Here is a 25,385-nt window from a genome sequence, read left to right as displayed (position 1 = left end):
TTACTCTGCCACTAAGCAGTAAATGGTTGTAGTCATTGTCAGTTATTTCAATTCCACGAAATGCGGTGCAGTGTGTAATGCTAAAGATTCTCGGTAGCGCCGATTACCCTTTGTTGATGTCTGCTAGCCAAATCATTTCCTCACGCCTGCTCAGTATCAACAAGCACCTTTAGCACAAGATTACCATCGTCATCCTTTACTCGGCCAGCCATATCGAACGCGCCTGGGATCTTATCGAACCCCTTAAATCTCTGGGTAATGAGCTTGGAAAGATCGGGAAGGAGAGGATTGCCACTGGATACAAGCTTGATAGCTTCCTTGTAAGTATCCGCATAGCGAAATACTCCGACGAGATCAACTTCTCTAAGTGCTGCAGCTGATATTGGAAGTGTTTGGATAGGACTTCCCATGCCGATGAGCATAATGCGGCCACCTGGGCGGGTTGACTACTCTGTTAGCATCGAAAACACACAACCAAGAAGGGGTAATCACATATATGGCAGCTTGCAAGCAAGACTCAACACCCGTACACTCGAATACAGCATCTACATCGCCTATATCAGATTTCGACTTGACGATTTCCGCGACTTCCTTTGCGAAGGCAAGCTTTTCTTCGATTGCCTGTGGACGCTTCATTGGGACGACGATTTGCGCATCTGCAAATTTATTCTTGACTGCGAAGTCTACTCGATCGGATTGGATGTCTGCAATAATCACTTGTTTGGCGCCGGAGACCTTGCACATAGCAGCACAGAGCAGACCAACCGCACCGGCACCAAACACGAGAACTGTACTTCCCGGCTTCAAACCAGCACGTCGAGAACCGTGGATAGCAACTCCGAGGGGCTCAAGAATTGCTCCTAATTCTAAAGACATATCCGAGGGTAATCTAAAGGGATTAATACAAACCGATTGTAGAAGTAGGGAGGACTTGCTTGTGACAATAAACTGCTGGGTGGTTGATTCTTTCTTGTAGAGTCCCCTGAAAGTGTGGGAACGACTTGGCAGAGCTTCTGAATCGCAGATCTTTGCAGATGTTGTAACGGCCTTCCTTACACAGATTGCATCCCAGACAAGGCAGTCCAACTTCCAGGGCGACTTTATCTCCAACCTGGAGGTCTTTAACTGAAGAGCCAACTTCGGTGACAATACCAGAAGATTCATGGCCGAGGGTTAAGGGTTCTCTGACTATAATGTCTCCGTTGCGGTAGTGGTTGAAATAATGCAGATCAGAACCACAGAGTCCAGTAGCTTGAACTGCAATCTGTACTTCTGTTGGTTTTGGGGACTCCAGCTGTCGAGACTCCTATATGAGGTCAGTTATAGGTTATTTCTTGGAGCTGAGATTATTGGACTACAAACTATCTTTAAGTCCTTTACGCCATGCAATACAGATGCTTTGACTTCTGAAGTCTTCTTGTCGTTAGCACTTGCGGTATGTATATGCACGCGACAATCCTGTCTCACCATGTTGGAAGAAATCAATTTGGTCTATGCAGACGTCGAAGAATAAACCAGTGGCGTGAAATTGGTGTCTAGGTCAAGAACTATGATCTTATCTAGCTCTTGGAATCTTCACAGTGTGATTAAACTTTCTCCTTGATTCTGGGGCAACACATAGAGGTACATGTGGCATCGGGTTATGACGGTAGTTGTGCCCTCTGGTAGAAATTAACCATCCCACAGTTGAGTTGCAAGCGAACCAACGAAAGCCAGCGAGTCTGCCCCTTTCCCCACCCCCATCTTTCCTCACTATAGGCGAGCGGAGCGGAAAAATAAGAGTCCGGGCCAGATTCTCGATCGAGTCGATTCTACCGAGTTTGCCGGTCAACACCATGACGCACGTATTAGTTGTATACAGCAGGTGTTAATGGCAGCTTACATTGCCTCAAGTTCTTACGTATATATCAATGAAAGTTACTCAATCTATTGTCAAGGTTCTCTGTCCCATATCGAAAAAGCTACGTCGCGCTAATTATTCTGATTTATCCAAAACCTCTTGAGTGTACTCCCAGAGCTGTCTGGCAAACTTGACATCAGTCGCAACGGCATCTAGTTTGCCTAGTACACCCACTGGCTCATAGTAACCACCATTCTCAAGCCTTTTCTTATCAGCACCGGCTGCTGCCCAGAGCGGATTCAATGCACCTTCAGCCTCCGTCAGCACCCTTTTACCTTGGACGAACTGAGAAATGTAGACAATCCGCCTTTGTAAGGGTCGTAACTTTAAGACCAAGTCGGTTGCAACCGTGCCAGGATGTACTGATACGGTAGTGATACCAGGGTATCTTCTTGCTAATTCTTTGGCGTAGACAAGATTGGCGAGTTTGCTTTGACTATGAAGAAGCCTATCAGTAAAACGACACTTGCTATAAACCAGATTAACTAACCCATATCGATATAACGAAGCTAATCCATTTTCCTGCTTCGTCTTCAATGTATTGTAGGTCACCCCATCACTTGGTCTGACTCGCCAGCCAACGGAAGTGAGTATCACAATTCGTACATCAGCCCCTGGCTTTTTGACTGTTGCGAGCAATGTTGGCAAGAGCTTTCGAATGAGCATGGAGTGACCAAGATGGTTGGTTGCGAAATGGATCTCAAACCCATCGACGCTCAATGCCGGCGGATGGTCCATGATTCCAGCATTGCACACCAGGATATCAAGTCTATCACTGGTAAACAGACGGGAAGCATTTTTGACAGAAACGAGCGACGATAAATCCATCTTGACAAAGGTCATGGACACAGATGGCGCGATCTGTTGGATTTGTGAGATGAGAGACTCTGCTGCTTCCGCATTTCGACCACTGAAGTATATGTGAGCTGGATTGTGTTGAGCGAATGCTTTCACATATTGTGCTCCCAGACCAGCAGTCCCTATCAATGGTCAGGTTCTTAAAGTCTTAAACACCAGGCAGCGGGTTTACCTCCTGTGATAAATATCACTTTCCCTTCCAAGGATGGGATGTCTTTCTGCGGATCAAAGTCTGCGAGTCCTGAGAGCGCAGGCATGGTGGATGGCCTCCAAGAGAGTTCCTGATTGTTTTAGACTTATGGAAAGAAAGGCTGAGTAGGCTACGAAAGTTCATAGGTCACATTTTGGAAGCAGATCCAGGAACATTTAAGTATTTCCAGAAATTCTCTGGTCGATCGTTTCATATATGACAATTTTCGGGTTTCCATGAACATTACCTTATCACTCTGAGATTCGGATAACCCATAGGCTCCGTAAGTGAGCAAATGCAGACGAAGCTCACTCAGACAAATCTATCAGGAAGCGAGCTTTCGTAGGGATACTTGGTCCATGAGGCGTTCTCAATATGAACTAGCGCATAAGCAACTTGCATGAGATTTGCGCAGGGGTGGATGAGGTCTTCCACAAATTCCACCTCGTTACTCTGCGCCTCGTATTTTACTCACCTGTTGCGTATGGGTACAGCAACATCCTTTGAGGTGGGATCACTTCATGGGTCATAAGCAGACTGCATATTATACAACCTCCCCCCAAGCTTGTAGAGCTCGAAGCACATCTGGACCTCGCTTATTCTTCAAAAACGACCGTCAACATGGAAAGAAGGACCGGAGTGGTTCAGTTGGTACGAATGAGACAACTTGCCGAGGTCAGTTTTACTTTGAATTTTGCAAAAAAGACGATCTGGGGTACTGAACGCGTATAGGCTATAGATCAAAATAAGGATGATTGGACAGGACTGACCGACCCGGCGGCCAGAAGGAAAATACAGACTAGGCTACACCAGAGAGCGTGGCGTAAGTGACATTGTGATGTTTCTTGATGTGAACGAACTTGGAATTCTCAATTCATAACATAGCTGTAGACTGTTATGTGCATGAACTGAATAATATTTGTAGGTAAGCGAAAAGCACAAGGGGCCAGAATCGAGGCCGGAGTTGATAGCGTTGGTCCTACTGAGAAAGGGACTTTTCAAGTTGATGAAACTAGGCCGTCTCAATATCTTCAGACACAGAGGTTTGCATCGGCCTTACGGCCTAATCAACTGCTCGACTATCAATGGGATGCTTCTGCTTCCACCGGATACCAAGTCGAATCACCTCCACTCATTTCCATATTATATCCCGACAGTTCAATCCCACTCGAAGTAGCCTCAGAAATCGCACTCGATATAACACCATCCATCAAACACCCCCTAATCCCACCAATCCTACCCTACCTCAACAAAGCAACATCCAGCCTCCCACTACCACCAATCCACTTCCCAATCGCCCCAGACCACCGTCTCATAACCCTCTTCCAATACAACGTCCTCCGCGCCACCCTAACCAACATGTCTCTCCTCTCCCTCCTCCACCGCCTCCCCACCTACTGCGCATCCGCCCTCCAAATCCCCCTCCTATCCCCACCACCCCTCCCCAACTCCAACTTCCCACACTCCCTCCGCCCAACCCTCCTCCAGCAAACCGTCACACACGATTACTGGATCGATATCATGCCCATCGCGCAGATGCGCGATAACCTGATCCTCAACCAAGGACTCTACGATCAAGACGAGTTATGCAGTGATATTGTCGGCGGACTGTATGATGGCTTTGACGATGTGCAGAATAAGGGCATTATTATCTGGGGTGAGCCGTGGGATGCGGATGGGTGGGAGATTAGTGAGGGGTTTGCGAGGAAATGGGGGTTTTTGCTTAGGGGTTGTGGGGATGCGGTTCGGGCGACGAATTTTTGGAGGGAGGGGAGGGGGGAGGAGAGGTTGGTTTTGGAGGTGTGAGGGAGAAGGTAGAGTGTCTTATGGGAAATTTGTCACATTGAATAGATTGAGGTGTGTTTTTCATACTATATTACGCTTAAATAATAATCGTTCCCCTGCATTTATGACTAACTTGTGACTAGAATGTTGAAAACCGAACAAGTAGATTAACCTCATAATGTACGTCTTCCAATCCATCCATAGATTATACCTCTTCACCCATCCATCAAAGATCCTCCGGACAATCCATATCCTCATGTCCCCATTCCGAGCAATTCTGGCACCTCTTACAATCCCCAGTCCCATGCCTGCCCTTACATTTCTCGCACTTCTGCTCAGTCTGAGGCTGAGCACTTCCGGATGAACGATTCTCACTCTGACTGCGGTTCTTCCCCTTATTCGGCGGCTCCGAGCTCTTATTTCTACAGTCCGCAGCCAGATGTCCCAATTTCCCACAATTATCACAGACCTTGCGCTCTGGCTTACTGGAGCTTTTGGTAACCTTCTTGTTCTGTGAGGTGTCTCGGTCGTTGATTTCTCGGGTTCTCGAGCTGTCTTTTTGATTCTCTCTGCCGGTTCTGGAAGTATCTCTTGCGTTGCCATCTCTTGTTCTCGAGTTATCCTTTTGATTTCCCTTTCTTGGTCTGGAGCTGTCTCTCTCATTGCCGTCTCTATTCCCCGAGTTATCCATCTTGTCTCCCTTCCCTTTTCCATTGTTGCTGTGATCCCTGTCACCCCTCGAGCGGTCTCTCTCTTCCTCTCTAGGTTTTCTCGTACAGTCCTCCGTACTATGATTCTTCATCTTGCAATGACTACAGTACTGCCCAGGTTGCGAACTTTTCCTTGAGGAATTACCAGACCCGGTATTCGACTCGGCTCGGCTATTGGAAGGCACCTTGAGATTTCTATCCCTGCTTTCATTCTTTCGCCTAGTGCAATCTGCAGAGGTATGATTTGTTCTGCCGCAATGTATGCATTTCTCTCGACCACTCGAGTGTTCGCGAGATTGGTCCTGCTGAACTTGCCTGTTATTGCCATCGCGAGTTTGTCTGTCACTTATATTTCTTGAATTTCTGGTTCTCCGCTCCGGAATTATATCCATATCCTCCATTCCCTCCATTCCATCCCCAACCTCTCCTCTAACATAGCCACCGCCCATCTGACTACTTCCAAATCCTGCGCTCGGAGCAGATCTGAAAGCCAATCTAAATCTTTCCGCTTCCGCTTGAGCCAACGTATCTGCTACTCTTTGCTCATTCGCTCTCATCGCTTCTCTAATCATGTTTCTGGCAAGTTGGATTTGCGGAGAATTGAGAGTTTGGATTCTGTTCGCTTCCATTAATCTGGCGTTCAAGTCGCTGGCGGACTCTAGTCCTTCAGCTGAGCTTGTAGGTCGTTGTTCGCTCAGAACTGTCTGCGACTTGAAAGCTTCATCCGCAGCCGAAAGAGCTGCATTAGCTGCATATAATTGTGACCTCAAATCCTGGCAAGTCTTTTGACAACTTTCAGAATTACACAACTTTCCACCTCTGTCTCTAAAGTCACCCACACCGATGTAAGAAATCACCTTCTCCCCGTTCAAAATCTTGAGCTCGTCCTCCATCTTCGCAATTTCATGTCGATAGAAGTTCCGCGCGATTTTATCCCGCATTTCCTCATTTACTTCTGCATTGAGATTTCCATCGACTGTTAAACCAGCGGCAGTCTTCTTCTCATCTGTCTCCTTTTGCAAGACGGTCCATCTTTTACCAAGCTCCTCATCTGAAAGAACATTTGGAGGTTCCGGATGTACTTGCGCCGGCACAGATAGAATCAAATGTGGCGAACTCGCTGGCGGTGTAAAACCTGTTGGAGCGTTCAACGGCGAGTAAACCGTATCACCAGACTCACTACCGCTACTTTCCTCAACTTCAATTTCCTTATGAGACTCGCAGCACTTCTCACCACTCTTCCACATCTTGATCTTCCCAGCGAAGATCTTGTATTCCTCTTCAGCCGCCTCTTTCTCTCCGTCGGGTAGCTCCCCATTATAAGTATCAATCGTGAAATCCGGTCTGGGCGTCTGTTGAAAAGCAACTTCATATTCAATCCCTTCCCGTTCCATCAAATCCTGCACACTTAACCACCATTCAAACAGCATACCCTTTTGTTCCTCCGACGACCTCCCAATCTTACTCGTAAAAAGCCCCAGCCGAAACGAATTCTGTAGACGTTCGAGATCGAAAGTGCGCCAATTATTCTCAAACAGTTTATGAGCTCTGAACCACGAATCCCTCATTCGAATCCTCACATCCATATCCACGTCTCTTTCGGAATCGTAAACATTGAGATCTTTAGTGACTTCTTGTATTGGATCTTCTCGTCTTTTGGTGTTCATAAACCTTTCCTTGCTGCCCATCATCTGCGCATTCGCATAAGCCATTGCCTTCTCCTGCAACTCAGCTCTTCTCCGCCGTTCTCTTTCGCCTTCCTCATTGACTTGAGCCAGAGCCGTCTCTAATGCCGCCGTTTCGAGCTCAATCTGCTCCAGCAGGAGATTGAGTGTTGCGGTATCGTGTTTGTAGGTTTCAATTTGGAGGTATAGTCTGTTCAAGCTGGCGTGCATCTCGGTTATAGTTTGCGAAGGAGCGGCGGTATTTGGATTGTAGTGCGTGGCACCGAGATAGATGGGGACTCCATTTTCTAGTTTCCAGTAGTTACCCGCTTCGTCTCTGAAGCCTTGTGGTGGTGCAGGTTGAGCTGGCGGGATTTGGGGGTTAGCGGAAGACATTGCTAGTAAAGCGGACGGGGCCTTTAATCAGACTGGAGACTTGAATTTGCAGGATTGTTGTGTAGAAGAATTGAGAAGAAAGAAAACGAAGTCTGATATAGTGTGATATTGTGTCATTAATCTAGGTATTCCCTGATGTAGACTTAATGTTCGAGTTGCTTTGTTCACTGTTTTCCGTGTTCAGTTCTCGCTTAACATTTTGCTGTCGAGGAATGTGAAATACTCACGCTCTCATATGGAATTAGAGATACATTCCTCTGATCGCTCATCGGCCGCATTGGGCACTATAAATCATCCATGCCGACATCACATAGTTTAGCGCATCTCTTAGACTGTATTACAAAATAATTAATCATATTATTTATTTCCAGGGTCTCCAAGCGACATATTTGTTTCAATGTCCCAAGCCCTCGAGCGAAAGTTTGCAAAAACCAAAATATCTAGATATTATCTGAGATCTCAGAGTGTGATCAGTATCCAAAATTAATATCACCAATTTTCAGGCCATAACGCCGTCATTTCCATTACTCATCATCACCGCAATGAAATCCTCATCTCCGTATTCCTTCACATCTTGCTTAATTTCCACCAGCCGCTTATGTTGAATGATCTTGGGGGTATCCCTCTCTTTTGCACTATTTTCCTTAGCTGACTCCTTGTTTTGTGTATGAGCGACACTTTCAATGTCCGATTTTGAAATGACGGAATGCTGAGAATCCGCATACTCAATCTGCACAACCTCAGCTTCATCATCCTTTGGGGTTTTATACCCCTGAACCCTAGCATAATGCTTCTTCTTCGTTTTCTTGCACAAACTCTTCCAAGTATACGTTTTCTTCGTGTCATCTTTCTTTCCATCGGGGTATTCATTCATGACATCCTTCCAAATACCACCCACATCTACATCAGCTGCTGGCGGGGTTCCAATGCCACCATATCCATTTCTCAAATTCCAGCCATCCCTGAAACTACGTGTTGTGGGACCTAACTCCCCACTGGATTTTCTTACTCCAAATCCACCACGGACAAAGCTGCCGCCAAGTCCACCTTCGCTGTCGGTGTCGTTTTCGAAGCCATCGAATCCAAATCGGGTGTCTCCTCTGCGAGCAAAACAATCGCGAATCGTAAGCAACCTAGTAGTTTCCGTCGCCACCGGAATGTAGGCGTTATGTGTTGTCCGTGGTGTGGAGGTTCTGGAGCTTGGACGGCGACGATGAGATATCCCATAATTTCGGGAGTGCTGTGAATTCGTTCTGCAGAACACACTTTTGGATATTTCGACAACTACGACGATGACCCCAGCGGTAGCAAGTAGAGCCATGAATGCGAGAACAATCTGACTCGAAGTTGATGTATTCGGTCCGAATGGGGGTTGGAAGGTGTAGTGATTGTGCGCTAGTTTGGAGGTTGTATTTGGAGGTTCTGCATGAAGTGTAGAAGAAAGATCATTTCCAATCTCAACTTCATATTCCCTGACAAAACGCAGACTTTTGAATTCCGTTCTGGATTTAGGGGTTCGAAGTTGAGGTTTCCACCTCGCCGCAGGCTGCACCTAGTATCAGGTTTCCAATTACTAGTATGAGGTAAATGATCACTTACCTCACCATCACTCATTTCTCCCGGAATATCATTAGCTCCCCTCATCAATACGCTTCGAGGCTCATCGTATCGGGACATTGTTGATATTGGAAGTATGATTCAGCACACGATATGCCAAATAGGTTCTGTTTGAGTGGGTGTGCAAGGTGGTGCAGAGTTCGATTTGATATCTGATGGGTTGGTCTTTTAAACTCAACCTGCAAGTACTTCGAATTGGCGGAGTTGGTAGAGTTCAGTTTATTGATTTTTGGAATTTAGAAGACAAGTTTAACACTCTGGATTTCCTTGAAGGTGGTGTTAGAATCAAGTATTGAAGCCAGTAATTCAGCAAACTGCTTACGTTCTAACTAGGCCCTCATCTCCACTGTTCTCCTCGTATACATATCAAGATTCACTGCAGAAATCTCGGATACACCATGTGAGCAGTATAGCCCCTACATTCACACCAACATAACTGCGCACGTCTAGTGCCAGACCCCAGCCTTCTTTCTTTCTTGTGCATGGTATTCTGCGCCACATAAATCTGGGGAAACTGCGTCAGTTTTAAGAGTCATGAACTATTCACAAATTCAATGAACAAATACTTGTCCACCAAAAGACTTCTAATTGAAAACACATGACTTACGAAGAAACCTGGCTGGAGTGAACATGCAATCACCATGCAATCACGCCAAATCGTTTGTGATATCTATGATCCTATCGGAGTTCGAAATCAAGTGTCAATCTACCAAATCTCCCAAATCCCGAATCTCCCAAGCTCTGTTCTTTGTGTGAACGGGTTTACATAATTTGAAACTTTTATCTACCGGACACAACAAATGGGGTTTCAACTCGACTGTAATAAAGAAATAGACAAATTATAAGAAAGCAATTAATAGCAATGGTTCAACTCACTGCTAATAACGTTTGTAACAGATCTTGAGTATCTGGTCCTTTACGGATGGATCGAAAGTTTCTCTGGGAGATCCCAGCAAATATTTCCAATGTACGAGAAAAATGTCATTTCAAGTCACCAAGTAATAGACCAAACAGGCTTTAAGACGTCCAACAGATCATGTACATCATACACTTGAAAGGATTTATCCAACATGGTTGCAATTTCATACCCTGTACAAAACGCAAGCTGGGAGCAGCGTGAAGTTGTAATCGGCGACAACATGCTTTACGGCAGCGACTTTCTTCATGTGGAATAAAAGTTGCTGAACAATTGTAAGTAGGGAATTCTCCTTGATATGAGACTCTACTCCCCTAAGTACATGATCAAACTGACCGGTCTCTGTCAACGTCTGGTCGAGAACTCATTCTGAAATGTATTCCATTGTGCTCGCCGTATACAATTATAACTGTACCTCGAAGCCAATTTAATAGGCGTCTAGCCAGAGAGTGTAATCACCTGGCTAATGAAACGTCCAATGATGTTCGCATCTTTTTTTGTAGAGCCGATTCTCAGAATCTCAGGTTCCCCCATGTGAAAAGTCGTCACGTCAAATTTTAACGGCAATTCCATGTATTCCTTCTACGGAGGGGTCAGACAGCAGTGTTTCTCTTGATTGGATGTCGAATGATGTAAAACCTGCGGGCTCATGAGGCTTATAATTCATTATTTCGTGATGCCATGTGTGCCATGTGGTTGTCGTCGTTCAGCGGATCTTGTATTCTTGATACCCCTGTTAATCGATAAGATAAGGAAAGCTTGACCCGAAATTTTGCGGCTGCAAAAGAAAAGTGCGCCAAAACACCCATCATCTTGCGACACTAAACTACGCTCGCGCAGCTCTCTGTAGCTTGCTTTACCATTTAACAATGAGGGGGAAACGGGCGAAGCAATACAAAAAGCTCATGCAGCAGTATGGGCTGAGCTACGGATTCCGCGAACCTTACCAAGTTCTTGGTAAGTTCCACTCCTTCGTAGCTACGAACAACTTGAGAACGTTGCTAATTGCGCCTTGAACAGTCGACTCAGGAATTCTTCGCGATGCAGATAAATTCAAAATGGATTTAGTTGGAGGGTTGGAGAGGACTCTTCAAGGCCAGGTCAAACCTAGTATGTTTATCAATTTATGCGCCGAGGGCAAGGGCTTATTCTTATTAGTGATCACACAATGCTCGATGCGACATCTCTACGCTGCTTCCTCGGAACCAGGAGTCTCCTACCTCATCGATAAAGCGAAGACCTACGAACGGCGGCGATGTGGCCATCGTCCTGAGGAATACCCAGAGCCTCTCAGCGAACAGGATTGTCTGGCTTCTGTAGTGGACCCAAAGAACAACAAGACAAATAAGAACTGCTATGTGGTTGCAAGTCAGGAAATCGATGTGCGAAAGCACATGAGAGGTGTTATGGGAGTACCTTTAGTGTATATTGCGAGGAGTGTTATGATTATGGAGCCTATGGCAGACGCCACATCTGATAACAGGGAGCGAGAAGAACGCACAAAGTTCAGAGCTGGGCTGAAGAGGGGTAGTGGGAGTCTGAAGAGAAAAAGAGAGGATGATCCGGACGAGGGTGGAGAAGGGAAAACAGATGGGGTCCAGGGAGATTCAACACAAAAGAAGAAGAAGAAAAGCGGAAAGGGTCCTAAAGAACCCAATCCATTGGCTGTGAAGAAATCCAAAAAGAGCAAGTCGGTAGAAAGTGGTGAGAGTAAGAAGGCAGAAGACGTTGAAAGCTCAAATCCGGACCCCTCAGGAACGATAGAGTCCGGAGGCAAGCGTAAGCGTAGACGGAAACCAAAATCCTCGACAGAAGGCGCAGCAGCAGATGGTAGCGAAGCTGTTAATGAAGAATGATGGATCTATTATTAGATGGGGCGCTTTGGAGTCTTTAGGATCTGGAATTGTTTCATTTCTTTGTATTGCATTACTCGAGTGGTGCTGCGAAGAGTAGGACTAAATAATACCCAACTGAAATGAATGGCTGCAAGCGTTCCGGCGGGAGCTGGAATGAATGTGAACCCGGTCCCGTCATCAACGATATGAATGGAAAGATGCTTGTGAATTCATGCATCATTCTAGCTTGAAATATTAATCAATAAATTCAAATAACAAGATAATGTGGGAGACTCTAAATCCCGTTATTGTAGGCTTCTTGAAGATGCTGCAAACAGTCAGATCCCCACATTAATACCCCTTAGTTTTGTTTAACCCTGCCACTTACTCCACAAGATTCTCACTGCCACAGCATCACGAAATAACGGCCAAGGTAGATTTCTGAACTTATTACGCTCGGTCGAAACAATATGCGTCTACTTCGGACGATTACAGTTACCCAGCATTACCTAGAGGAGGCCGACAAATTCATATCCGTTTCAACTACTTCATAGCCCACCACCTGTGCTCTTCTGTGCGAGCAGATAACAAAGTGAGCATCATCAAACCTCCCCCACGATAACACTTTTGGCGGTGGACAAGCAATATGCCGGAGAGCGTCGAGGCTACCACCGCCAGCGCCGAAACACCTGCAGACCTAAATCAAAAAGCAAAGAGTGATGTAGAAGCTCCGGCAGTACCACAAGTACCGGAAGTGGATGAATTTGGGTTACCAATTAAGAAACGGGTTGCGCCAGAAGCTCTCCAGACGGATGAGGAGGATACAGTGACGAAGGATGGAGGACATATTGGGGAGCAAAATTCCACCGAACATTCCCAATCTGATACACCGGAAAAGCTTTCGGCTCCCAAAGATTCGCGGCCACTCTCACAAGAGGCAGACGTGGACAGTGACGAGGAATTCAAAGATGCCCAATCGAGTCCAGACACCAGGTCGCAGACGCCGCGGCCACTCACAGATCCAGAAACCGATCCGCCAACATCTATAGATAATGGTCCCAGCGACCAATCTATGACACGAGAAGTGAAAGAGACCACAGACGAGGTCGACCCTCGACATGATGCTGCGCATGATGTTCCGACAGCACCCGCAGACAATGAAGCCGAAGATTTAGAGAAAGTAGAATTGAAGGATATAGCGGACGAGAAGGTCGAGAAATTAGATTCCAAGGAGAAGGGCCATACGCGGGAGGAGAGTGTTTCCAAACCGGCCGTCTCAGAATGGTCACATCAGCAACTCGCACCGAAAGATGGGAACGTTCCCGATACGGACGACGATGGGGAATGGCAAACTATGCCAGCATTCGCTCCATATGATATGTACGATGATGATAATAGGCTCATTGCGAAAGAGGCCGCGCTGTCGGACGATGGAAAGGATGTTTACGCCGGTCTTGGGGGTGCCGGGAGGGGGTATACCAGAGTACAATTAGATGAGGATGCTCAATCGGCTACAAGTCTTGATGAGAACACGAAGTACTTGTTTAAAGAAGCGACTGGAACTGGAGCTGGCGAGGAGCTTGACGATGAGCAACGAGACGCTGTTTCTCAAATGCAAGCAACGAAAGATCTATTGACCGAAGGGCAAAGGATAGCATATGTAGGAATGACACGGTTAGTTCTTACCAAGATGTTGGAACAGGTAGAAGTCATGGCAACCTCGAGGACAGCCAAGAAAGAGACGCAGCTTTCGGTAGAAGCTATGAAGATGTGGAGTCAGAAGATGATGGTACGATTATATGCACATATGGACATCAGCACTGCAGAGCAGATCATGATCGAGCAGCTTTCGGAGCATGGTGTGGTACCGTCAGACCTCACGCCTACATTGATGCAAAATGCCCGTGTGAAGAATCCTATGGCTGAAAACGAATCTACGTCTCCAAGTTTAACGTCACCAAGACCAGAATCAATAAGCTCTTTTAATGGAAGATCGAGTGTAGCGCTGTCTTCTGCGCCCTCTACTCCACATTTGCCATCGACTCCCGGGTACAGATATGATGAAGAAGAGTCTGTTGCGCCACCTCCAGCATATCGAGAGCACGAAGGAGAGGATCTCCCGGAAGTGAGAATGCCGTCACAGCTCCCAACAACACAGAATATTGATATCGATCTTCGGTGGACGGTTCTTTGTGATCTGTTCCTGACCCTCATTGCGGACTCTGTGTACGACGCTCGGTCTCGGGTATTGCTTGAGAAAGTAGGCGAAAATATGGAAGTTCCATGGCTAGAGATTTGCAGATTCGAAAAACGAGTCACGGACGCATTGGAGATGCAACAATCAGCAGAGAAGGAGAATTGGAATGAAGATGAGCACAAGGAGAACAGGAGGAAGATGGCACTGAAAAAGCGCTACATGATGATGGGTCTCGCTACGGTCGGTGGCAGTTTGGTCATTGGTTTATCAGCTGGTCTGCTTGCGCCTGTCATCGGAGCTGGTCTCGCCGCAGGATTTACGACCATTGGTGTTGCTGGTACCAGTGGTTTTCTCGCTGGTGCTGGAGGTGCCGCAATCATCACGTCTGGCGCTGCTGCTTCTGGTGGTGTTATTGCTGTTAGAGCCGCGAATCGAAGAACTGGGGCAGTTCAGACATTCGAGTATAGGCCACTACATAACAATAAACGAGTCAACTTGATCGTGACGGTTTCGGGGTGGATGACGGGTAAGGTAGATGATGTTCGACTGCCTTATAGTACCGTGGATCCGATCATGGGCGACATATACTCTGTACTCTGGGAACCAGAAATGCTTCGAAGTATGGGAGACACTATTAATATTCTTGCGACGGAGGTGAGTTCAATCATCTATCACCACACAATCAGTTGCTGACTTTTTCTAGGCTTTGACACAAGGGCTCCAACAAGTCCTTGGCAGTACTATTCTCATTGGTTTAATGGCCGCACTTCAACTTCCAGTCGTTCTAACAAAGCTTGCCTATCTGATTGACAACCCTTGGACGGTCTCTCAAGCCCGAGCTGATGCAGCTGGACTTATTTTAGCAGATTCTCTGATTGATAGAAACCTTGGTACTCGACCAATCACATTTGTAGGCTATTCTCTAGGATCCAGAGTCATCTTTGCCTGTTTGAAAGAGCTTTCCAAAAGAGGCGCGTACGGTCTCGTTCAAAATGTTTTCCTCTTCGGCTCACCTGTAATTGCAAACAAGGACGAATATTTACGGGCTCGATCCGTAGTTGCAGGCCGCTTTGTCAACGGTTATGCGACGAACGATTGGATCTTAGGGTATCTATTTCGATTGACTAGTGGTGGTATCAGTCGAGTTGCCGGCTTAGCTCCTATCGAAGAGATCCCAGAGCTTGAGAATATCAATGTCACTGAGTTTGTACCTGGCCACATGTCATATCGAACAGCGATGCCTCGGTTGCTCAGAGAGGTCGGCTTTCTGGTCGAAAGCGACGAGTTTACCGAGATCGAGGATCCAGATCCCGAGAACCACTCTCAGCGCCAACGAGAGTTGATCAATGAGATCGAAGAAGCCAGAAAAGAATTCGAGAAACAAGAGAAGGAGAAGGAAGCAAAAGGCAAATTCGGTTTCTTCAGTCGGAAGAAGAAGGCGGTTGTGAAGAAGCAAGATTGGGAGACTTACGAAGAAACCAAGGGGGACCCAAGTGCGACTGGAAATGGAGACTCCAAGAGTGATAACAACAACGTACTGTTTGATGTGGATGCTATCAGGTCAGAGCTGGCAGGCGAGCAAATGGAAGTCAAAGAATTAAAGTCAACTCTACCACCGATGAAGCTCAACCTAACTGCCAGTCCTGCCAGTCCTCGGAATAGCTTAGTACGGGGGGCGAAGAGCTACGATTCAGCACCAGCAGTCATTCCACAAACATTCAAACCGTCACCATCGGCGTCTCCACGGATCTCTCCAAGCCGAGACTTTCCAGCAAGTAAGAGTCCGGCTTATAATTCTGGTTACAACAGTTTCAACGGCTCTCAATCCAATGTACAACAAAGTGGTTTTGGAGAAGACGAAATCCAAATGACTTTCGAAGATTCTTTCAAAGCGCCCCCAAGGACATTTTCTGCCGCGCCATCCATTCGACGTTTATCCGCGTTACCTACTCCAATACCTTCACCAGCTCCCTCTCCTGGTTTGAAGGCGGTGGACTCGACCATTCAACGACCAGATCTCAAGACGAATAGTAGTACACCGACGATTCTCCCACAGATGAATTTGGGACATAATGCCTGGGCAGACGATGACGATGAATTTGGTCCTGAAAAAGAAATCGAGATGACTTTTGCATAATGGGCGGATCCTATTCGAACTTTATAATGAGAGGTAGGCAAGTTTTTGGATGAATCGCAGAATTCTAAATCATGTAATATGGAACATAAGTGTTCACGGATCGCTAAACTGTAAATATGGTTTGGTAGGTATTGGGCGAATGCATAGCATGGTTGACTGGCTTAAAGGGCATCTGGATGGGATATAGGACAGGCGTCTGGAGTAGACGTATAATATACAAATCTTCCTCTTATCTGTATCTTGTGTTTTTCACCACGTCTTTGAACGTCTCCGCGGTATACTACTACACGCCACGCACTGCACCATCAGATCCAAACTGGTCACCGCACTTAAAACTATGAGCCCACTGCGCTACTCCATCTGCCCATGAAAACCGGGTACTGAAAGGCTATAAGCACTGCACGTTCTTACTAATCTAAATAGTTCTTTTTCTACTCTTTTCTTAACGAGTAATATAGGGTCATAGATGTCAAAATCTGAATAAGCGCGTGATCATACGATATCCCCATCGGAAAACCTCGTCCCGGCTTCTTCCGACGCACGAGGCTGTGCTGACTCATGCGCCTTTAACCAATCAGGTGCGATGGAATTAGAGGTGGATCACTGCCAAGGATGGTAAATGCAGGGACCAACTGGACATATTCTGGTAATAACATTTTTTTGGGTTCGGCGAGCAAGATTCGGGATGGATGGAATAGGATGGCAAGAATTGGTCTGAGTTTTATTACCGGGAGTTTACGTGAAAGGACTCATTATGAGGTAGTTATGTTCTTTGTGGATGCGTGGGTGCGGCTGAGCTGGTTTTTTTATGTTTGGGGTTCCCGAACACGAGTTGGAGGGGTGTTTACGGAGGGTTCTTGATATAAGAGTCAGACTGGCCGGCGCCTTTTGGGGTGCTGAGGCATTCACTATTTTTGTTTGCAAAAAGAAAAAGACGCAGAAAAACTGTTTAGTCTCTTCGTCATTACACTTGTTGTGGTTGTGGCGAGTTCATACACATTATATTCTTGACGGACTACAAAGAACAGGATTGGTATAAGCCAATTACAGACGACGTATATACGAGAGAAAGATGTTTGTTGCTAGGACATCGACGAGAATACCGCTTTCGAAAGGGACGGTACTGCAGGTTTCGAGGGTTGTGTCGAGTTATGGCGGATATGGAAAGAGTTCTCTATCACAGCCTCGTGCGTTCTCAACGACGAGGAGGGCGGGTTTGAGAGAGTACTTTCCACAGCCTGAGACGGAGATGATTAGGAAGACGAAGCCGGCTTGGGAACATCCTGAGTAAATATCCCCAACCTGATTCTCCAATTCGAGATGCTAATACCTCCCTCCCAGATTCGCCTACGAAGACATGAAAACCAAAATCTTCTACGCCCACCGCAAGCCCGCCGATTTCTCCGACCGCGTCGCCCTCTTCATGGTCCGCATGCTCCGCTGGGGCACGGATATCGCGACGGGATATAAACACGACGTGGAGTCCCCGAAGAAGATCGGTGATGCGAATGTGATGGCGGCGACGAAACCGTATAGCATGAGTGAGCGGAAATGGTTGACGCGGTTTGTGTTTTTGGAGAGCGTGGCGGGGGTTCCTGGGATGGTGGCGGCGATGTTGAGACATTTGAATTCGATGAGGAGGTTGAAGAGGGATAATGGCTGGATTGAGACGTTGTTGGAGGAGAGTCAGAATGAGAGGATGTGAGTGCTTAAACACTTTCTACTTGATTTGTCGGAAGTATACTGATTTTCATAGGCATCTCCTAACCTTCCTCAAAATGGCCGAACCAGGCTGGTTCATGAAACTCATGATCCTCGGCGCCCAAGGCGTCTTCTTCAACAGCATGTTCCTCTCCTACCTCGTCTCCCCACGCACCTGCCACCGCTTCGTCGGCTACCTCGAAGAAGAAGCCGTTCTCACCTACTCCCTCGCCATCTCTGACCTCGAAAACGGCAAGCTCCCCCTCTGGACACACCCTAACTTCAAAGTCCCCGATATCGCGGTCGATTATTGGAAGATTCCCGAGGATAAACGCACGATGCGGGATTTGTTGTTGTATGTGAGGGCGGACGAGGCGAAACATAGAGAGGTCAATCATACCCTCGGGAATCTGGATCAGAATGAGGATCCGAATCCGTTTGTGAGTGAGTATAAGGATCCGAGTGTGCCGCATCCGGGGAAGGGGATTGAACATGTTAGACCTACTGGGTGGGAGAGGAAGGAGATTATCTGAGTGACTGATTGCTCTCTTTTGCGATGCATCCTGGACGGCGTTTTAGCGGGTTGCTGGGTGTTTGAATCTCTACTCTTGAGTTTGTGTTATTCTTGTTTGTTTATACCAGGGAGGGGCGTTTTGAAAATTGGGTTCTGCAAAGAAGTCATGGTGTTGGGGTTCGGGGATGACTTCTCTACTCTTTAGAATGGAGATTACATAGATTTGGCGTTGGTAACGAGAGAAACTCGTTGGTAGAGCGGACGAATGGTCCTTTTGTATACTTAATTGAAGACTTTTGCTACGACTCCCATCTTTCTTTAGAGTCCTCGAAGTCTCTTCGTATTCGATTCTATTTAGTACTCGGAGTCATGAGGGTTGTGTTCATTTCCGACATGATGACGGCTTTCGATCGCTTCGATTTAGGGTGTGGTAGTCGATACTAGCTCGTCCTGGCACGACGCGTTCCTGGATGTCAATACCAAGAGCTAAGTAATATCTTGAGCTTGTACCTGCGCAAGTACAGAATGAAGTGAGCTTGTTATATGTCAAGTCATATGTACCCCTCATTAGCCTCTTCGACTCCTCAGCCGTACATCTATCTCCTCCAAATTACAAGCTGCACATCAAAGGGGCATTCAGGGGCTTCGGCAACGTCGACTACAGAGCAAAAACAGTCTGGTTTCTCGTAATGATGGAAGCTACTGTACATATGTCACTATCGATAGACGGCTTCAAACCAGAAGGGTTGAAGGATATTGGTAAACAAAACATTGGACCAATTGAATTGGCTGAATAAATGCATTGTGGAGGAAGGAGATTAAGATTGGATTTCTTGCTCCACCATAGTCAGTCGCGTCGTGGGGTTGCCGGGAGCACACTATTTTGGTAAATGAGATTACATAGGAGAGATGCTACGTATGCTGCATCTCATTCCAAACATTTATTGATGCAATCCCTCTTTTCTGAACAGGTTCTTCTTCTTTTTGTCTCTTAAACGAAAAAAAGTATTGTATTCCTTCTAGAAACCGTCTAATGCTTGTTGATAAAACGCCATCAATATTGACGACCCGACGTTTCATCGCGATTGCATACCCCTGCTTTTGAAGCTCGCAGGGACCTTTCTTTCGATACACGACCTCCACAACAATCTGTATCACGAACTTCCACAGCAACGAGCCATCTTTATAGAAAAACACAAATCTGCGACGGTGTTTTGTTGTGGCCACAGGATTTGTTGACGATCCCCAAAAGTACGTGTTCGGAATACCAAAATAGGCCCAACGAGTGAAGGTGGCAGAGGAAGAGGAAGGAACAACCAACGCATAAACGCACCCACGGATCCTCGAAACCTCGAGTCTTCTTCACCGCAATCATGGCAACAACACCAGAACCAGTCCTCCATTCACAACCCTCATTCCGCAGAGATTCACCCTCACCATCTACATCCCCAACCCCGGCCATCACAGCCTGTCCAGAGCTCTCCCGCTGCGTCTCGACCGGCTCCGCATCCTCCCTTTTCACCGGCCACCGCTCAATGAGTATGAATATGGGCGGCCGTGAGTCGACGGCTTCGTCGGTCGGAAGCTCGATTTCGAGGTCGAGTTCTGCGAGTTATACGACGCGTCAGTCGATGGGTGGGCTGGAGAGGAGTAGTCGCAGAGGATACGTGCGGCCGCAGGGAACGAATTTCGCAAAATCGGCTCAGAGTAGGGAGAGTGTGTTGAGCTTGGGCAGTATTATGCATTTACAATATTACTTTGCACGAACGGGACTGCTTGACGGGAAAGGAGGACGTCTGGCGAAGAAGAAGGAGGGGAATAGGGGCACGCTTGATTTGAGTGCTCTTGATACCAGCTTTCTCAGTCCGAAGGTTGTGGGTAGTGATCATGATAGCTCGTATGCTAGTATGGGATCCTCGCCGGAGCTGTTGGCACAAGGACACAGTGGTATGATGGTAGAGAGTCCAACGCAAGAGGACGAATACTATAGTGATGAGGAGGATGAGGATCATCCGCATATGTTACCGCCGACTGTTAGCACGTATCAACATCGCGAGAAAGTCATTCCACGCCCGCCATCTCTCGAAGACCTCAAAGCAGATTTGAAAAAGGAGTTGGGAGAGGCGAGCAAAGTTTTGGCGGATGCAAAGGAGAACCATACCCCTACGCCACCGGCCAGTCCATCAAGTAACGAGGAGAGCCCAAAGTCTGAAGGTGGCAACCCCAATGGATGGTTCGAGATTGAGGGGATGCATATACTGGATATCATGACCTTGGCTATAAGGGCAGCGAAAGTATACTATACGGCACACGATCGACCCGGGAGATTAGCAGTCATCAAGTCCGAGCGGAATATACGATCAGAGCTGATGTCGGTGATGGAAGTGCTCAGAAAAATGGCTTCGCGGAATTTTGCAAATGGAATGCGAACCGAAGAGCGAGAGATAATGGAAAATTGGGTGTCAGGAGTCTACGACATGTTAGATCGAGAAGCCATCCTAGAAGCAGAAGAGATAAAACAACGAGCCAGCTGGACCTGGCTCTACGATGATTGGGAAGGAAAAGAAGGCGCCTCCTGGACCGGTCGAGAAGTAGAAAGAGAACTCGATTTCATGAAAACCATGGACCAAGATCCCGATGGAATTCCAGACTACACACCAGTCGAATCCGTCCTCTACGACGAAGAACTCCCCACCGAATTCCTCAAAGAATACCGCACGGGTCTCCGCCTCATCCAATTCCACAACACCCTCGTCAAGCGGAGCAAACGCAATTTCGGCGCCATCGATCGCTGGCATACGGATTTCCGCAAACCGTACCGTCCGGCGGAGAATCTGAGGTATTGGATCAAGGCGGCGGAGTTGAGGTGGGAGGTTAAATTGAAGGTTGATGTGCTGAAGGTTGTCACGGGCAATGATCGGGCTGCGCTGAAGGAGTTTGAGGATGCGATTTGGAAGTGGTGTAAATGTGTTCGGGAGGAGATTTCGGTGGAACTGAGGGTCTGAAGGGAGTTTGATGGCTTTTATGAATTTATGTTTAAGAAGGAGTGTGGGGGTAATGGGGAGAGGGGGTGTTGTACATAGTTTGTGTGGTGGAGTTTGTTGGCGTGGTGAGGTTGAGGGGTCTTGATGCTTGATTGTACAGCGATTGATGGTTGAGTTGGCGAGAATTTATACCCGGTTCGAGTTCGCTGTTGCTTTATGCTATTTTTTCTTCTGCCTTTTCAATAGCAGTTTTACTTCTGGTTTCATCAATGGTGTTTGTGAAGTTGCCCTTTTGTAAGGTTCAAGTTTCACCCACACCACACCCTGCGATAGAAGCCGCGTTCAACGAGGCACGTACTCATAGAACTTGTCGTCCTCTATTCGATGTACTAAGTTTTCATCCAGGCCGTTTATTGTATCATGACACGACATCCAGCGAAGACCATGACTTGACGATCAGAGGGTATTCGTAGATTTAATGCTTTCTTTGTGGGACGGGACGTTGGAAATTCATGGCTGCTTAGAGAGGAATGTCATGATTGGGGAGGGTGGGATGTATATTGAGGGTGGAAGGGCTTTGAGTTTTCAGTGATGTTTTCTGGGTCGATAATAGGGAAATCTGGTTATGTAAAGGAGATTGGTTTGGTGATGAGGTATACAGTTATGAACATCAAGAGAAGACTATGGTGTGTCAAGGAAGGATTTGTGTCTTTCATGTCTGCTCTATCTTTATATCGAACTTGACTATGGTTGATGCATGATTGTTTGGATGAATGATAGATCGGATCAAGATTAGTTGGTATATTTCACAATGTAGAGATTTTTCACCGAAATCTAAGCTGTCACCGAATTCACACCTACCCTCGTTCAACTTTTTGAATTGGCCTGTTGGATGTCAGACACATGAAAACGAGGTATTTAGTTGTGTTTGCTTTGCTTTGAAGAACTGCAATGCTTCAGTCTGAGGTAAAACCCTAGATTATATTGAAAGGCCCGACATGTTGCCTTTCTTGATGCCCTTTTATGTTGAGAAAAGAGTAGATGGATGGGGGTGGGTTTTATAGTGGGTAGTCCAGTGGTGAAGGGGGAGCCGGGAAAGAACGCGGAGAAGGATTCGGGTTAGTTGAAGGAAAGAGATGGGGGTATGGAAATGGTGGGTTATCAGTCCTGAGGAATCAAAACAATGAGTTTTGGAGAAAGAATTATCATGCTTTGTAGCCTTCTGATGTTTTTTCGTCAATCCCAAGAGAAGTCATAGTTGGTATATCTTTACTTCCTAAACCAACTCTTGTTTCTTACTATTAACCTGGAATTTAATTGATATCATTCGACCACCATATCATACAGGGCTAGAAGTGTTTAAATTGTATCCAACACCACTTGCTGGATGAACCACTTTGCGGGATACAGAGGAGGAATGGTTGTGTGTTGTGTCGGGTGACAATCATTGCAGTGGACAAAGGAGTCAGTATTTTAGTAAACGCTAGTTTCGATGACATACTTTCTTAAAATATATAACCTAGAATACAAATGTGAATCATTTTATAGAATGCGGTTGAGGTGTCACTACCGAAATTTGCGCTACCACCGAATCTTTTGACACGTTTTTTTTTTACTTAAACTCCTAGGTTACTAGGTTCTCGAGAGAAAGATAAGAGTATAATTTATGGGAATTCTGACACATAAATAACATAAAACATCTTTAGCTAGCTTAACAGTAAGAGACAGAGGTCAATGTTCTTGATAATGTTTATTTGTTGAAGTGGTGAGGTGGTATTTTATAGTGTGAGGGCTGAGTTTTGGTGCGTTGGAAGTGCGAGATGGAGAGGATGAGGAGGAGGATAAGATATTCCCGAAAGTGAATGAACCAGTAAATATCGTGACGCCGTAAATTAGTTTCTCACTCCTTAGGTCGGTAAAGAAACAACCCCGCTCATAGATCAGAGGTACATATCAAAGTTCAACTCACATTTTCAAGATTGCGCAGAATATTGCCTAGCGTCATGAAGAAACTCATACATACCCATTCAAGAAACTGTTGTAGAGTCTCACAAGATGAAACAAATTTCACATATTTGCTTATTCCATATACTCAAATCCTTCCCATGAATCAAAAGAACAGACAGTGAAATACCGTAGAGATGTGGTAAGACGTAATAAAGCTGAGTTTTGTAAAAGTTGAGATCAAATGAAAGGTTTCTGAATGACGCGGTGGTCTGCAAAACCGAGGGGTTGGTGTTGGAGCAGACATTGAAAACATACGTGCCACTTTGCGTTTAAGTGACTACTACTGTCAAAAAGAATAATTGCTGAATCCCAAATTTGATCCCGATAGACTAAACAAAGATTTCATGCAGATCGTGCTGCCGGAAACTAAGCTGCCACCGATTCCCATATCCACGTTTCGATAAACAATCCTCTTGTACTCGACAATCTTCTGCCTTTGTAATGTTCTCTGATATCTTTAAATACACTTCGTCCCAAGCGACCTCTAATGTAACTCAGGCTAACTTCCTCGGTCTTTCTGCTGCGACCTTGAACTCCCATTCTGCAATAGAGTTTCGATCAAGTGTCGAAAGAGGATGCATTTATTATTCGTCTGGTGTTGATTCTTGGCTTCAAATTGCGCGTGTCTTTGATGGTCCGTGAAATCGACGTCATGTGTATTATTGAATAGTTTAAAAAAAATCTAGAGTTCTTACTTCACATGGCTTATCTAGCTTTTAATTCCTCCACAAGCGTTTAATGCTCTCTTCTTAGGATGTATAGTATGCTATACTGTACACACTTTAGAAAATAAAGTGTTCAATTCACTGCATCCGTAGTCAGTGAAAATAATTAAACCTAAATCAAGATGTACTAAAGGAAGAAAGAGTATTATAAAAGGGACGTTGACCTTACCTAACTTTGAGGGACTAAGGGACACCAAAAACCTTATATGATTGCGGGGAGGTTATTGGGACGCTGAACATCTACGTCTCCCTTTACGATATTTTCTTTCCTTACTATGTAATTATTTGGCTTAAAATTCTTTTAGTATGTAACATAATTTCAAGGAAAATTTAGGGGATAACATTGCTGCCGAAAATAAACCTAGAACCGATTCTAGTATTTACACTTCAAGTCTACATTTCGAAAGACCTTTAGTTTCAAATCAGACTTCGCTTTACAAGTAATATTTAACAGACCCGCTGTAATCTTGACTTATAGTGTACTTTGGTGTAGCTTGCGTTGCTATAGTCTTGGGGTTATATGCTTGTATAGAGCGGCTTACAATTATGTGATTTCTTTACGATATTGAGGATAATATTGAAGCGGGTTCGTTTTGATATTTGATAAATGTTAACATATATTAAATATACTCGATATCATATATCCTGATTCTCCTAAAAAGTTGGAATAAAAGTTTATCCACGACCTATAAGTCACACTTATACTTTCCGAGTCAAAAGCATAGTTTAAGTGCCGGTACAATGGTCAATCGAGACTGACTGGAAATCCAGAATATAAATAGTGCAATCGGGTTATCGTGAGTAAGCTACACGACAAACTTGGTAGCGAAAAGTGCAGAGAAGTCCTGGAAATATTCGGATGGCATCGTTCGAGATATTTGATAATGTATTTAGCTGTAGTTACGCAGATACAAATCTTTTTACATAATCATAAAACGGAATCTTGAAGAAAGTACAACTCATTAGAGTAGGTACCAAAATCGGTAGTAAGCTGCTGCCGAAAACAAAGTTACTACCGATTCCCGTATCTATATTTCGAGAAGACTTTTGGCTTTACATCAGCTCATATTCACGAATATTTAACGTCCCAGAATCTCATTTGTTATAATTTTCTGTCGTAAAGAGAGACGCCGCATCTTACCTCCCTTTCCCCGCCCGGCATATAGCCTGTTTTTCCCACTCGATAAGACGCGTCTGATTTCAATTTCTCGAGGTCATGTCCTTATAAATGATGGCTTGGCAATGGGTT

The 25,385-nt window shown here is 45.8% G+C and overlaps 9 protein-coding genes across 9 annotated transcripts; 5 read left to right on the top strand and 4 right to left on the bottom strand.

Moving 5' to 3' along the window:
• Positions 1–140: 140 nt before the first annotated feature.
• On the bottom strand, positions 141–1,470 carry GLAREA_00294 (GroES-like protein; the record flags this gene model as incomplete). Its single annotated transcript, XM_008085054.1, has 4 exons — positions 141–446; positions 493–860; positions 910–1,306; positions 1,363–1,470. The coding sequence occupies 4 exons, from the start codon at positions 1,468–1,470 to the stop codon at positions 141–143; spliced, it is 1,179 nt and encodes a 392-aa protein (XP_008083245.1).
• Positions 1,471–1,975: 505 nt separating this feature from the next.
• Positions 1,976–3,015, bottom strand: GLAREA_00293 (NAD(P)-binding Rossmann-fold containing protein; the record flags this gene model as incomplete). Its single annotated transcript, XM_008085053.1, has 3 exons — positions 1,976–2,336; positions 2,391–2,880; positions 2,931–3,015. 3 exons carry the CDS (start codon positions 3,013–3,015, stop codon positions 1,976–1,978), a joined length of 936 nt encoding a protein of 311 aa, XP_008083244.1.
• A 554-nt stretch (positions 3,016–3,569) lies between these two features.
• GLAREA_00292 (uncharacterized protein) lies at positions 3,570–4,754 on the top strand (the record flags this gene model as incomplete). The annotated part of the gene is made up of 3 exons (XM_008085052.1): positions 3,570–3,623; positions 3,681–3,771; positions 3,874–4,754. The coding sequence occupies 3 exons, from the start codon at positions 3,570–3,572 to the stop codon at positions 4,752–4,754; spliced, it is 1,026 nt and encodes a 341-aa protein (XP_008083243.1).
• A 205-nt stretch (positions 4,755–4,959) lies between these two features.
• On the bottom strand, positions 4,960–7,503 carry GLAREA_00291 (Retrovirus zinc finger-like protein; the record flags this gene model as incomplete). The annotated part of the gene is made up of 1 exon (XM_008085051.1): positions 4,960–7,503. One exon carries the CDS (start codon positions 7,501–7,503, stop codon positions 4,960–4,962), a length of 2,544 nt encoding a protein of 847 aa, XP_008083242.1.
• Positions 7,504–8,002: 499 nt separating this feature from the next.
• GLAREA_00290 (uncharacterized protein) lies at positions 8,003–9,180 on the bottom strand (the record flags this gene model as incomplete). Its single annotated transcript, XM_008085050.1, has 2 exons — positions 8,003–9,055; positions 9,103–9,180. 2 exons carry the CDS (start codon positions 9,178–9,180, stop codon positions 8,003–8,005), a joined length of 1,131 nt encoding a protein of 376 aa, XP_008083241.1.
• A 1,725-nt stretch (positions 9,181–10,905) lies between these two features.
• Positions 10,906–11,892, top strand: GLAREA_00289 (PIN; the record flags this gene model as incomplete). The annotated part of the gene is made up of 2 exons (XM_008085049.1): positions 10,906–10,993; positions 11,057–11,892. 2 exons carry the CDS (start codon positions 10,906–10,908, stop codon positions 11,890–11,892), a joined length of 924 nt encoding a protein of 307 aa, XP_008083240.1.
• A 625-nt stretch (positions 11,893–12,517) lies between these two features.
• On the top strand, positions 12,518–16,205 carry GLAREA_00288 (alpha/beta-Hydrolase; the record flags this gene model as incomplete). The annotated part of the gene is made up of 2 exons (XM_008085048.1): positions 12,518–14,722; positions 14,772–16,205. The coding sequence occupies 2 exons, from the start codon at positions 12,518–12,520 to the stop codon at positions 16,203–16,205; spliced, it is 3,639 nt and encodes a 1,212-aa protein (XP_008083239.1).
• A 1,072-nt stretch (positions 16,206–17,277) lies between these two features.
• On the top strand, positions 17,278–18,439 carry GLAREA_00287 (oxidase; the record flags this gene model as incomplete). Its single annotated transcript, XM_008085047.1, has 3 exons — positions 17,278–17,492; positions 17,547–17,906; positions 17,962–18,439. 3 exons carry the CDS (start codon positions 17,278–17,280, stop codon positions 18,437–18,439), a joined length of 1,053 nt encoding a protein of 350 aa, XP_008083238.1.
• Positions 18,440–19,793: 1,354 nt separating this feature from the next.
• On the top strand, positions 19,794–21,425 carry GLAREA_00286 (uncharacterized protein; the record flags this gene model as incomplete). Its single annotated transcript, XM_008085046.1, has 1 exon — positions 19,794–21,425. One exon carries the CDS (start codon positions 19,794–19,796, stop codon positions 21,423–21,425), a length of 1,632 nt encoding a protein of 543 aa, XP_008083237.1.
• Positions 21,426–25,385: the final 3,960 nt, after the last annotated feature.

The sequence above is a fragment of the Glarea lozoyensis genome (genome assembly GCF_000409485.1).
Source record: "Glarea lozoyensis ATCC 20868 chromosome Unknown GLAREA3, whole genome shotgun sequence".
Classification (NCBI taxonomy): domain Eukaryota; kingdom Fungi; phylum Ascomycota; class Leotiomycetes; order Helotiales; family Helotiaceae; genus Glarea; species Glarea lozoyensis.
Note: the sequence above shows the minus strand (reverse complement) of the source record. Positions and strands in the feature narration are given on the sequence as shown.